This window comes from Triticum aestivum, chromosome 4A, assembly GCF_018294505.1.
Source record: "Triticum aestivum cultivar Chinese Spring chromosome 4A, IWGSC CS RefSeq v2.1, whole genome shotgun sequence".
In the NCBI taxonomy this organism is placed as follows: domain Eukaryota; kingdom Viridiplantae; phylum Streptophyta; class Magnoliopsida; order Poales; family Poaceae; genus Triticum; species Triticum aestivum.
In genome coordinates, this window is record NC_057803.1 from 179,306,638 (window position 1) to 179,319,547 (window position 12,910).

Genomic DNA, 12,910 nt, shown 5'->3' on the forward strand with positions numbered 1-12,910 from the left:
TTGCCAGTGGTTGAGAAGCCGGTTCCGACCATCCTTATGAAGTGCGACAACCAAACAATTATTGTCAAGGTGAAGAGTTCAAAGGACAACATGAAGTCCAACAAACACATAAGAATGAGATTGAAAGCTGTCAGAAAATTAAGGAACTCCGGAGTGATAGCGTTGGATTATATTCAAACGACTAAGAATCTGGCAGATCCATTTACTAAAGTGCTATCACGTGTTGTGATAGATAGCGCATCAAGGGAGATGGGTATGAGACCCACATGAGTTGCCATGGTAGTAACCCAACCTATGTGATCAGAGATCCTGTGAAGTAGGATCTGGGAAAACAAGCCAACGGTGAACTGAGGAGAGTAACTTTACTAACCCACTCCGTTGGATATGCAATACTCTCGAAAAATGTATGGAAGGATGACTGTTGTCTTAATGTGTTCCAAGGCTTATATGTATAAGCAAGATGCTATCCTACAGAGCGATCTTTGGAGGAACACACCTATAGGAGCCCGACTGCTGGTCATAGTCTATGAGATTGGGGTGATCTCTAGCAAGCTCATGAACAGGCCAGGAGTGTGACTAATATGCTCCACCCGAGGGGTCGGCCTTCGGCAGCCTCGTATCAGTGAGACTTGTGGTGAAACTTCTTGACACCAAACTGACAATTCAAGGCATAGTCCATTGTTCAGTTGTGAAGGAGTGTAGCTACTTGGTCTAGGTGGAGCTCAACCTTAATCAGTCTCCACTGATATGCTGGTATATCAAAACAGCGTTTGGAACAAAGGACAAAGTGGGCCCTGAGATCTGGTGGGGGATTGTTGAAATATGAGATGGGCCTAGAGCTCATATGACAATTTCAGATTTAATCTTTAAGGGCTCATGTAGGTGGCATGACAAGGTGGTGGGAAGTTTAGTCCCACTCCGGAAGTGGAAGGAGAGTTGGAGTGGTTTATAAGGGATTCTCTCCCTCGTGCTATTGGAGCTTGAGAAGAGATGAGGCCCTCGCGCACTCCTCCTCCTCCGCTCGCCTCGTCACGACGCGTCGCGCCGCGCCGCGCCGCGCCGCGTGATTGAGCCGAGCCGAGCCGAGCTCACTCCTATGCGCTTCTTTTTGCCGGTCAGGAACGAAGAGTCTTTGACAGGTAGGGCCACGATCTGAAACGTCGGATTATGGGCTACCGACTTGGACGTGGGTTCAGCCCACGTCTCTCCACGCGCAGACGCACATATATATGTGGGGCACTGCCAACCCTAGCTGCCGCGAAAACCAAAACGCATCTCCATCTCCGCTTCCACGCCCACGTCGTTCCTCTGCTGCTGCTGCTGCCGGCGACTCCATCCCGTTCACCGCGTACACGGTTGACGGGAGAGCAGACCTCCGAAACCCGTCTCTCCGGATCCTGTACGGGAGAGGGGCGATTAGGTTTTTGGGTAGCTACTACGCGACTGCTCGCTTCTGTTCATCTACGTCCGCACCACCTTCGTCATCACCATGTCGACCGACGCCGACCGTGCCGCCGCTGAGAAGGCCGAGGCCGACAAGAAGGCCGCCGAGGATGCCGCGGGTGCTGTCACCGCAACCACCACCGCGTGGCCGATTGAAGGGTATACATCACTTATCTCTCTCATGTTTCTTTCTGTTGTAGCAATACTAGCGATATGCGTAGATGTTTCTACTATATGCGTAGTACATGCTCTGTTAGATCGTAATCAGTGTCTTATCAATGTTGTCCATGTCATGCTCATGATTTATTCATGGATTAATTTAATCGGAAAACTGCCTATTTACTTATCATGATTTAAGTTCTACTATGCTTGTTTTGCCACATATCGGCCGTTGTTTACACGGCCTACGAATTAGTCGATCAGGCAGGCAGGCAGGCAGCGAGCACACCGGTGGCCGGCCTCCGGCGACCCGTGTGTTTTCACGGGACGAAGTACATGGGGTTTGGTATCTTGAACACGCGGTCACCGACGTTGTCGCCCTGCAGGTCGCTCCACTGATCCCCGACGTTGCCGCGGATCCTGTAGCCCTCGTCCACCAGCTGCTTCCTCATCGCCGACTTGAACACCGACGAGCTCTGCCCTCGGTACTCGGGAGTTCTGCAAACACATTCCGATCATGTTCTATGCCAGAAATCAACCTTGCCTCTCTCTGAATAGTAGCAAGGGATTCTCTATTACCAAAAATAGTGTGTGTTTAAGTCACCAAGAGGGTGTTGGTAGTGTACCTCATCATGAGCCTCTCGTACCCTGAGAACCCTTCTGACTCCAGATTCTGGGACGTGCAGGAGCCCAGAGTCTCCTCGTCCCTCCCGGAGACAAGGAAGGCCTTGAATCCCTTGTCCTGCAGCGCCGCGAACAGCTCAAGGACCGGAGGTATCCCCGGGCAGGCCCCCTGGCTAGCCCACTTCTTGAAGGCCATGGGATCGTACGCCCTGAAACACATCATATATTATTCGCTGGCTGCTAACTCTACTTGAAACTTGAAAGTAGAAACACGTTCTCTCGTTGCACTTGCACACAAGGAAATGGAGACGCACGTACCCGAAGCGCTTGGCCTGGTAGTAGAGCAGGTTGGAGAGGCAGGTGTCGTCGATGTCGAAGATCCAGGCGTCGAGGCCGTCGGCGGCGGCGGCGATCTGGTCGACGTACGCGGACACCTGCTCCATGACGCTGTCCAGGTCCCTGCCGTACTGGCCCCGGGTCATGTAGGCCTTGACGTAGCCGACGCAGGGCGCCGGCACCGTACGCCAGCCCCGCGCGTTGTTGGCCTCCACCATGACGCGCCAGCTGAGGCAGCCGGCCTCGTCGTGCGTGGCCGAGCTCGGCCAGAAGCTCGGCTTGGCGCAGCTTACGAAGCCGCCGCCAAGGGAGAGGAGGTGCGTGATCACCACCCACAGAGCAAGCGCCTGGGAGGAACCCATCAATGCCGCGCGCCCGGGATTACCAAACAAACGTGGGCTGGACAAAATACTCGAAGTAATGAGTTGGTACGTACGTCGTACGTAGGAGAAACACACCACATATCAGTCGTGAGAGACTCTTTCCAGGTCACGATCATGTTCCATTTCCAAACAAAAAGGGAAGGAAGGAGTAATAAGGAAGATCGTAATCTAACCTGGATCGACGCGCTAATAATGCTCGCGGCAGGCAAGGCAGACGGGTCGATCGAGACTGGTGTCCGAGTAGCAGCAGCCGGCGTACGTGTGGATTTTATAGGGAGGGGATCCAGGCCAGGCCAGGACCGGAAGGTTCGTGTCATGAGTCAGCCTCCAGTGCAAGGAAAAGAATAGGAATGATTACGCCATGGAAGAAGCATGCGGCCTGCGTTGGGGTTAGGACGATGGTGCCCCATTTGCACCGCAGCGCCAGCGCGCTCCGGTGCGCGCCACGTCAACGCAACCGCGCCGCCACTGCTCGCTAACGAATAACGATCGTGTGTGTGATGGCGACCTCGCCAAAGTTGGCTGGCCGGCTGCTCTTTGTTAATCGATCAAGGCTAGCTGATGGTGCTGGTCAACAAGCGCTGACAAAGCAAACGTTGGGTTGGGAATTGCACGAGTGGAAGGACATTGACCACCAGATGGGAACCCCAACCCCTCCTACTAACGCCACGCACAACATGTCTGCCCTTTTTGCCGGTGCCGGCCATGTACACCGGCCCCAGCTCCACGCACGCACGACAACAAAGTCCACTGGGGATGATGGAGGGATCTAGGAATAATGGAGCATTAGATCATCTTAGCGGACTCGTCGTATTATTATTCTTCATACAGTTTTGTTAAAGCATATTTTGATGTGCTATAAGTATTGTACATCTAAATTCTATTTTTTCATATTTATACGGAGCATGTTTTATATGTATTAGCCTATTATAGGGAGGCTGTCGAGGGAGGGTGCCATGGAGAGTTCTCCACAAGAAAATTTCAACTTTTGTTGGGCACAACAATTGCCAAATTTCATTCCAATAGAATTAGCAGAATAGCACCATTTATGTCCTGTGTCAAAGCCGTTCACCAAATTTATAATTCCATTCTACGATCTTACGGAGAAGGTGCCACCCTTTGTAATGTTCCAAGCAACGTTACCCTGTCACGTATCCATGCATCCTCCCATAATTGTCCATCCCCGGCTCTTCAGATATAACTGTGACGTAGCACATTTACTCCAGCCATGTTACCATGTCACGTAAAGGACAACCTCTTCTTGAGCTTCGCCTCTAAATAGTTGCCATCCAGATAATATTTCTCACCAAGAATAGAACACATAGCGACTCTCAGTTCTCAAGGAGTCTCATTGCTTGCTTTTCCAACATTGCTAAGATGAAACCGTGGATATCAAGAAAACTTATCCCTCCTTTACTCTTTGGCGCACACATTTTCACCGTGCCATTCAATCCATATTTTCCTGGTTGTTCTTGTCACCTTACTGTCCATGGATAATTGTTGAGATCGGACATTAGCGAGCTCTCCTAGATTGTTCGTCCAGGTGTTAAAACACTAAGTCACTTCAGTTTACCCAGGTTCAAGCCACCGCCGAGATGTAACACCCTACTCCCGCGTTGTGTGTTCTTTCTTGTATATCGAGAGCTCTCATGCTTACATGGGCATACTGAGCTCTAAGTGTTCCCAATCCCCCCCCCCCCCCCCCCTCCTCCTCGTAGAAAACTTTGTTTGCTCCTTTTATAGTCCTGGGGGAGGCAGTTGACCTCACCTTCTAACCACTTGTTGTGGATATGTCAATGCTCCCCATACCTCACTAAAAAGGGCCACGGGAAAGATATGACGCAAGGAATAGTTGGGGGCAGCAATTGTCGACGACGCTCCAGGGTACACCCTATTGTGCGCTCGTCACCTGTCATCAACAAGCAGGAACTGACAACAGAGCCATGTCATCCCCTGCGTATGGGCAAGGTCAAAAGGCGACATGTCAGTCCCGATGGATGGGACATAGGTCGAGTCCAGAAAATGTGGCATTGTACGTCATCGTACCTTCCCCACGTTTCTCGTCGCTGACCGAGGCAGAGACGCAGGCCACTGCATGGATTGCTTCCCCTTTACGGGGCCGGACCCCCCCCCCCCCCCCCCCCCCCGCCCAGCACCACATCTCTCGTCGCTGACCGAGGCAGAGACGCAGGCCACTGCATGGATTGCTTCCCCTTTCCGGGGCCGGACCCCCCCCCCCCCCCCAGCACAATCATGCCTGGGGAAATGGTGCAGGGAGCTAATTGCAACAGATCCCTCAATAGAGTATCCCGACGTGGCGATTAGGTTGAAGGGGAAACGTGAGACGAGTTTACCCAGGTCCAGGCCCTCCTTATAAGGTAAAACCCTACTCCTGCTCTATGTATATTGTGATTGGGGTGTACAAAATACATATATAACCAAAAGATTGTATGATGATCTATCAAGTAGCTTAGCCTCTTATATAACATACGGGGCACCTAGGGTTACGCAACCTAGCCAGCTACGTTGGTGGAGGGGGGGGGGGGTCCTCCATGGCTTGTGCTTCCTTGTTTTGAATGGAAAGGCTTCTAGAGTCTTCTTCTTCAAGACGGAACCGACCTAGGGGGCCTTGGGCCGGCCTACTGGGGCCAATAACCAGCAAGGTGAGGCACCCCTGAGCTGTAACACCGCACAATACAAACACGAGCAAGGGTAGATTAAAACTATCGTGATGGCCTGATTACTGAATCTAGGTAAATTCGGTCTCTTGTTTCCCCTCCGATCTATTCACTTAGCCGGGATACCCTATCAAAGGATCTGCCGGATTCTCTACTCTGACATTTACGTTATTTTTAACTAATATAGATGAATAAAACAAACCATGTGTATAAAAAAACAAATCATGGTAATCTATTCTATACTCCACCAAAGTAAGAACACTTGACGACTTTCATCGAAGGAAATTTTGACTACTTCCCATATTATCCAGATTTCACCTTTTTCTCACACCGACTTAAATTTTTATTCAGAGTTCATCTTTGATTGCAAGTAATCATGACAAAGTCCACCACCGAGTATCATATTGATGAAGTCGAGGTCAACTTGCATGGCCAGGAAGGGAGGCGGCAGCAACTCAGAAAGATTCGGTTGTTATTGGACGCGTTAGCACTGAAAAAATGCAAAGAATGCGTTGCAACAGGAACGGCGAAGTCAGTAGCCACTCACCATTAGTGGCTGGCGGATAAAGGATAATAGCCTACACCATTTGCCTGGACTGCACCTAAGAAACTTTTGCATAGTCGACCACACCCAACTAGTGAAAGAAAATAGTATTCTTCCTCCGAGCAACTGTGCTTAATGCAATGGCAAGTCCAGTAGGTACCTGCTGTTAGTGGCACATGGGTCAGAGTCTACAATACCTGTCCTGAATAAACATAAGAACCTATTGCACATTTGCAATCAGTAGGAACTTGACCAGATACCAGAGAAGCATTAAGTGATATTCAAAACTGTCTCCAATTGTAGAGAAAATTCGGATACAACTTTGTCGGTCATATGCGCATGCAAGATGCTGCCCCGCATATAACTACATGTATAAATGTATTAATATTGGAAATCCAACAAATCTTACAGGACGAGAAAGAGAAATATGGCCGGGGGCAATTCAGAACTCCAGTGCTCCACCTCCAAAAGGATGATATGCCTGGCCAAATGGGCACTAGCTCTACAATTTCACATAAGTTAGCACGTTTCACCGGGCATAAGAATATATAGAACCCAACTAGTCACCAGTTTGTTCAGACAAATAGACTAGTGGCTGGGAATTCAAGCATTTGACCTGTAAAGGAGCATCTAAAATCAGCCAAATCCACAAGAAGCTGGTCCATCTTTGCAGAACCAATATAGATAGTTCTTTCATCATTCTTCACCATGAAGATGCATGGGTCCTCATGTCATCATAAGAGCAAACAATGTCTCTCTCAAAAAAAAATAGGAAAAAGAAGAGTGAACAAAAGAAAAACCTTATTCATGCTATACAAAAGAAGCGATTGATTTGTAGCCACCCTCGTTGATGTGGCTGGCTAGAGAGCTGTCACCTGTCTTCACTATCTTGCCACTTTCCTGTAAGTTACCAATCAGAAGCATTATCAATGACAGCACATGCCCTTCATTGAAGAATTTTAAATCGTTGACATACTCACAACACTGTTCCTACATTCTACAAGATTAGGACGGAAAAAGTACAAAGATTGACAAAGATGCAAATGATATTTTGATTATCAGCAAGTGCTGCCATGGGGTTGAATGCTAGATTGAGAAACAGTTACTTTCAGATGTGTACAACCTGGTGAGACCATAGGTCTTCACCACCGGATTAAATAACACTATACATAAAAGGTTAGGCCACACAAGTTCCGTCACCTCTTTGGCAGTACTCTAAAGATGCCCAAAACAGAAAATTATCAGCCAATTCTGGGTCCAAATGAATCTTTCTTGAAACAAAATAGAGGAATGCTTAAGGCTCAGTCTTTGTGTTAAACTTATTTTACAATCAGCTGTGGGAAAACAGCCATGAAAGCAGGCAAGAGTTGGTTACCAAACAGAAAAATACCAATTCCGAGTCCAAACGAAATCTTTCTTGAAACAAGATAGAGGAATGCTAAGGCTGAGTTTGCGGTTGTTGTACAATGTTCTGCTGAACTTACTTTATAATCTGCTGTGGGAAACAGCCATGAAAGCAGGCAAAATTTTGTCACCCAGACAGAAAAAATAGGCAAAAGCTGGTTGGAAAATCTGGACAATCATAATCCACCTCAATGCCAAACACAGCCTAAATTAGATGCATTTGAACACACAAAGGTGCTATCAAGTACCTAAACTCTACAAAACAAGTATGCTTGTGAGCTTACCATGATGTGAACATAGCTTGGCTTAATAAGATCCAAAAGACGTTGGTAATGCGTAATCATCAGAACGGAGTTTTGGGGAGTCAAGAGCCCATTCACTGCATGAGCTACATCTTCGAGTGCATCAACATCTAATCCAGAATCGATTTCATCGAGGAGGGCTAAATCAGCCCCAAGGACCTAATTCACAAACTATGAATCAGAGGTGGAAATTTATTGATGTGGATAAATAAAGATTCCTGGTAAGAATGTTCAACAAGCATTCTCTGTGTCAAAGAATGTATGCTTTAGACCTATGCAATTAAATTTGCTGATAATGTTTTGTAACAAACATATACCTAACAAGTTTCAACAAAACAAGGAGATTGGCATGCTGCATACAATAATGAATATATAATACAAAATTAAAACAATAAAGTGAACACGATGATGGTCATCATTTAAGGAAAGAAATGCCTAATGAATCTCAAATGCATACACACCACTGATAGGTCTCGGCATCAGATTAAGCTTCATGTAGAACATGTTCAGAGCTGAAAATGTATGGAGACACAAAAAGGCTGGAAAAGAAACCTAGAATGAATTCGTTGGATATGGGAAAACATGGAAGTTTAACTCAATGGTTCATTGCAGCAAAGAAGAGACTGCAGGTAAGCCAACAGATTTATTTTCCGAAGATCCTTAAAAATTAACTCCATACAGCTTTGAGATATTATGCCTGTATATGGTTTAATTTGTAGCAATATGGCCATCCTTGGATACCAAGTATTTGTGGAACTATGAACTGGTATTATGGTGGTATAACATGCTGTATTGGCATTATAATCAGTCCAGCAAATCAGACAGGAACTGCTATTCATGATCCTCTTATCAGATAGACTGGTTGAACTCTCTAATTTGCATATGTGAAACAAGGCATCTAATCTTTCGAAGTTCATTTGGTCTGGTTTAGCATTTGGTGAACTAAAAAACTTGCTAGTTCAGGTTTTATTAACTGTCAGCAACTACTTGGCCTAACAGTTACTTTTTTCAACAACATACTGTATTGAATATTGCAATCTCAAATACTTCTATTTTTGTTAATCTGCGGAAAAAATTGTACAGGAAACCTGCAGTATCTAATAGGTGATACAATGGTACCACATAAGTGATGTAACAGCCAAATTAGGGTGTCTGATAGCCCATAGTAATCTTACAGAAAGTTGCAGTATCTCATTGCGCTTCCTTTCTCCACCACTAAATCCTTCGTTTACATTACGATCAAGGATCTTTGGCTCCATCTTTAAGGCCTCGACTTTTTGTGATACAACAGAATAGAACTGCATGATAAAGCAAAATATACGTCAGAGTTTGTACTTATCATAGAAACTAGTTAGCAACATACAACACCGTATTATTCTCTAAGTATGCTAAGTATAAAAAGATTGATGGCTATACAATAACATAATATTCAAACCTCAAGAGGTCCCAAAGCTGGCAGACCATCCTTCTCTCTGCGAGCATTTATTGCCATGAGCAGAAAATCATAATTGCTCACTCCAGGAATTTCAATAGGCGCTTGGAAGCTCATAAAGAGGCCTGCAAGAGATCTCTCCTCTGGCTCCATGTCAATTAAGTTCTCACCCTTGAAGAGAATGGTACCACCAGTTACCTCGTAGTGTGGATGGCCAACAAGAACCTGTAACAAACAGACAGAACACTCAACTGAATGTCTAGATATGAGAGCCAGAACAAGGTCAATTACGCATGGTTTAATCAGGACACCTTGGAGATGAAACAAGGCAAGGAGTTGAATTAAGTTGCACAATTATGATGGCTGAACTTCTCACAGAATTCGCAATGCTCGCATTACATAAGAACGCTCGTCGAATACTTATGGGGTTGATCTCCACAGGTCCTACAAGTTTAAGACCACAAGCTTAACTATACTTCACTGGCTGTGTTTTTTAACCCGGGCCTTAACTTACAAGGGTACTTCAAAACTTCTTGTGTAAGTGGTACATCCGGTAGGTTATTTTAGCAACAAAATGAGCACCAGCATTTCCTTTAACAATTTGGAGTTCACATGATGCCAAAACAAACTTGGTTGCATGGTTCATTAAAATATTTTCAAAATACAAGCTGCAAAACAAGTACTGAGCATACCATGTTCAAGTGCCATTTGCATTGTTTGCCTGGAGTAGTTTGAAGGAAGCTTTGAACTGCAAACAAGTCCCTGGTTCACCCAAAAGGGGTCAAATGAATCTGCTTTACTGCAGTGTTTTTGTCTTTATGGCCTATTCTCAGCAAGATGGTCACTTAAGGGAAGTTGTTGTGACATCTTGCTGGTGCTTTCTACAAATAATTTTCTCTTTGCAGCAACAGGGAACATTGTTGAAGGAAGGGAGTTAGACTGTTAGGGGAGCAACAGATGGTGGACATGGCGGTCAGAAGAATCAGGTGATAGCCCGAGGTCCTAACAGAAAACAAGTTAACCAAAAGGAACCATGCCACATATAAGGTTAGAACCTTTATGCGTTCTTATAACAGATCTTGGTAGTCTTTTGTTGCTCTCTGTAAGAATTTAAGATGATCTGTTATACTCCCTCCGGTCCTTTTTAGTTCGCATATAAGATTTGACTGAAGTCGAGCCTCGTAAAGTTTGACCAACTTCATTGAAAAAAGTACCAACATTCACAATCTGAAATCAATATCAATAGATGTGTCATGACTTAAAGTTTCATATTGTATAACTTTAGCATGACAGATGTTGATTATTTTTCATATAAATACGGTCAAACTTTGTGAAGTTTGACTTCAGAGAATTCTAATATGCAGAGTAAAAAGGACCGGAGGGAGTACAAACTTTGTATGTCATTGTCGAAAAAAGCTCTATTATGTTCATATGTTTTAGCAGGGGTGTTACTTCAAGTGATTGGTGGATGCTGTTTTATATGTCGCTCACTGTTAACTGGAATACCCAGCTCTTTCTAGCCTTAATTTCTTCAGGATTTGGTCCCTAAGGGGTTGCACGAAACTAGGCTCATGTATGCACCAAACATCCAAACAAGAGACATAAAAGGCATAACTCTGGCAACAAAATCACCTCGTCCATCATGGTTTTGTACTCCCTCCGTTCGGAATTACTTGTCGCAGAAATGGATGTATATAGATGTATTTTAGTTCTAGATACATCCATATCCGAGACAAGTAATTCCGAACGGAGGGAGTACATCACTAGATGATCCATCAAATTTGGTTGAACGACCCAATTCTTCATTTCGTACTTGGCTTATGAAGGACGAGCTGGTGATGGGCTAAATCCATTCGATTCATTAAACCAAGCAAGTGACCTAAGATTGTATGGATCATTCACCATTTTAATATTTGATTCCTCAAACCAAGTAACACCTAAGATTCCAATCACAGTTGTCATACTAGAGAAGGCACGTGTAACTTAAATGGCATCGAAATAGGTAAGCACACAAATTGAATATTGATTCTAATATATCCTGGACACTAAATTGAACTCTTGATTTTGTCATTTCGATCCTCTCCACCTCTTGATCTCCATTTCTCAGAGACATCTCAAACAGGCACATAAATGTACGCAGGCAACAATTTCTCAGTGGTTTTCGTAGTAACAATCGAGACAAATTTGGACGGGTGAGCTGTAGGACCTAACCTTTGTGAGGGTGCTCTTGCCGGAGCCGTTCTTCCCCATGATCGCATGAACCTATTATCACACGCAGACAAACCCAACACAAGTCAACACACCAACCCTTGCAGACCCAATCAAGCACTTCACCAAACGAGCCGCTAGTTCTTCCAACCCAACACGAACCTCGCCCTCGCGGATGGTGAGGTCGACGCCTTTTAGGATCTGCTGCCCATTCTCCTTGACGGAGGCGGTAAGCCCGTGTACCTCGAGAAGGAGCTTCCCAGCGGACTCGGTCGCCGCGGCGGAGGCCACAGCCGAGCGGTGCCGTGGCCGCACGGAGATAGAACGCAGCAGCGGGTGGCGGCGGAGGATGGGGCGGGATGATGAGGAGGAAAAGAGAGGGGATGAGGAGGAAACGGCGGCGACGGCGACGGCGAACGGCGGCGCCATGGGAAGGTCAGGGAGGAGGCAGCAGGTGCGCGCCTCAAGATGCTTCGTTCGCGGCGGGTTCGGATGACGACGGGGTCAGTAGTGGGCCAGCGGCGTCGTATTGCAGTTGCGTATTTGCCGTCCTCGCTATCGGGGTAGAGTGCTATTATCCCACGGGCCACTTTGTGCCGGCCTGTTCGCACCCCACGGTACAAACCCGAATTACGTGATTCCCTAAAAAAAAAAAGTGATTCTGATCGCGTTTCGTTATTCCGGTACACCGAAATTATTATTTTTTATTGAAAAGGAGGTTGAAACCCCGCGGTTCTACATCATTGTGATGCACATGTCAATCTTTATCTTTACCTAATAATAATAATTTTGAGACAATTTGCAAAGCTTTATTACGTCGTCACCAGTTAGACCAGGACGAAAGAGAGGTTTACGGGGTGACCTAACCACACACGGCGCCGACCCCAAGTTTCAATGCATGCTTTGCTAAATTATGAGCCTCCACATTGGAGCTCCTAAACTCACGAACGAAATTATAAGAATGAAAACTACTAGAGTAGTCTATGATTTCATGCACGATCGCTCCGTATTCTGCTTTGGTCTTCCCCTTAATACTGTTTATCACCTCCTTGTAGTCGGAGGCTATATGGATCGACTGAAGATGGAGATCTTCCGACAGTGCCAACGCCTCCTTCACTGCCAAAGTTTCTAAGGTTGTAGGGTTGGTGATAGCTGTGAAGCCCAGTGTTGACGCCCCCAAGAACGCTCCGGACTCATCTCTGGCTATTGCTGCAATGGTTCCTACTCCCCACCTCTCTGCAACCGCTGCATCGACATTGATCTTCGACATATTGTGCGGCGGCTTCTGCCATTGCTTCGGTCTCTGTGTCTGATTGGGGGTTCTCATCGTCGGAACCTTTGACTGGGACTGGAACTTGGCGATATATCGTTGGATGAATAGATGTGTAGACAAAGGA

General features: G+C 46.1%; 2 protein-coding genes across 5 annotated transcripts; both read right to left on the bottom strand.

The window, feature by feature from the left end:
- Positions 1-1,711: 1,711 nt before the first annotated feature.
- On the bottom strand, positions 1,712-3,181 carry LOC123081916 (acid phosphatase 1). 2 transcript variants are annotated; one of them, XM_044504420.1, is made up of 4 exons: positions 3,119-3,181; positions 2,545-2,961; positions 2,229-2,435; positions 1,712-2,100 (listed from the first exon to the last, which is right to left on the bottom strand). In XM_044504420.1, exons 2-4 carry the CDS (start codon positions 2,922-2,924, stop codon positions 1,923-1,925), a joined length of 765 nt encoding a protein of 254 aa, XP_044360355.1. In that variant the 5' UTR covers positions 2,925-2,961; positions 3,119-3,181; the 3' UTR covers positions 1,712-1,922. The 2 variants fall into 2 exon arrangements, with proteins under 2 accessions (XP_044360355.1, XP_044360354.1); XM_044504419.1 differs by lacking the exon at positions 3,119-3,181 and having other exon boundaries at positions 2,545-3,101.
- Positions 3,182-6,424: 3,243 nt separating this feature from the next.
- LOC123085776 (ABC transporter I family member 6, chloroplastic) lies at positions 6,425-12,054 on the bottom strand. 3 transcript variants are annotated; one of them, XM_044507481.1, is made up of 7 exons: positions 11,676-12,054; positions 11,517-11,567; positions 9,309-9,530; positions 9,049-9,171; positions 7,856-8,032; positions 6,968-7,067; positions 6,425-6,868 (listed from the first exon to the last, which is right to left on the bottom strand). In XM_044507481.1, exons 1-6 carry the CDS (start codon positions 11,940-11,942, stop codon positions 6,978-6,980), a joined length of 930 nt encoding a protein of 309 aa, XP_044363416.1. In that variant the 5' UTR covers positions 11,943-12,054; the 3' UTR covers positions 6,425-6,868; positions 6,968-6,977. The 3 variants fall into 3 exon arrangements, with proteins under 3 accessions (XP_044363416.1, XP_044363414.1, XP_044363413.1); XM_044507479.1 differs by having other exon boundaries at positions 6,425-6,783; positions 11,676-12,052; XM_044507478.1 differs by having other exon boundaries at positions 6,425-7,067; positions 11,676-12,053.
- Between the last annotated feature and the right edge of the window lie 856 nt (positions 12,055-12,910).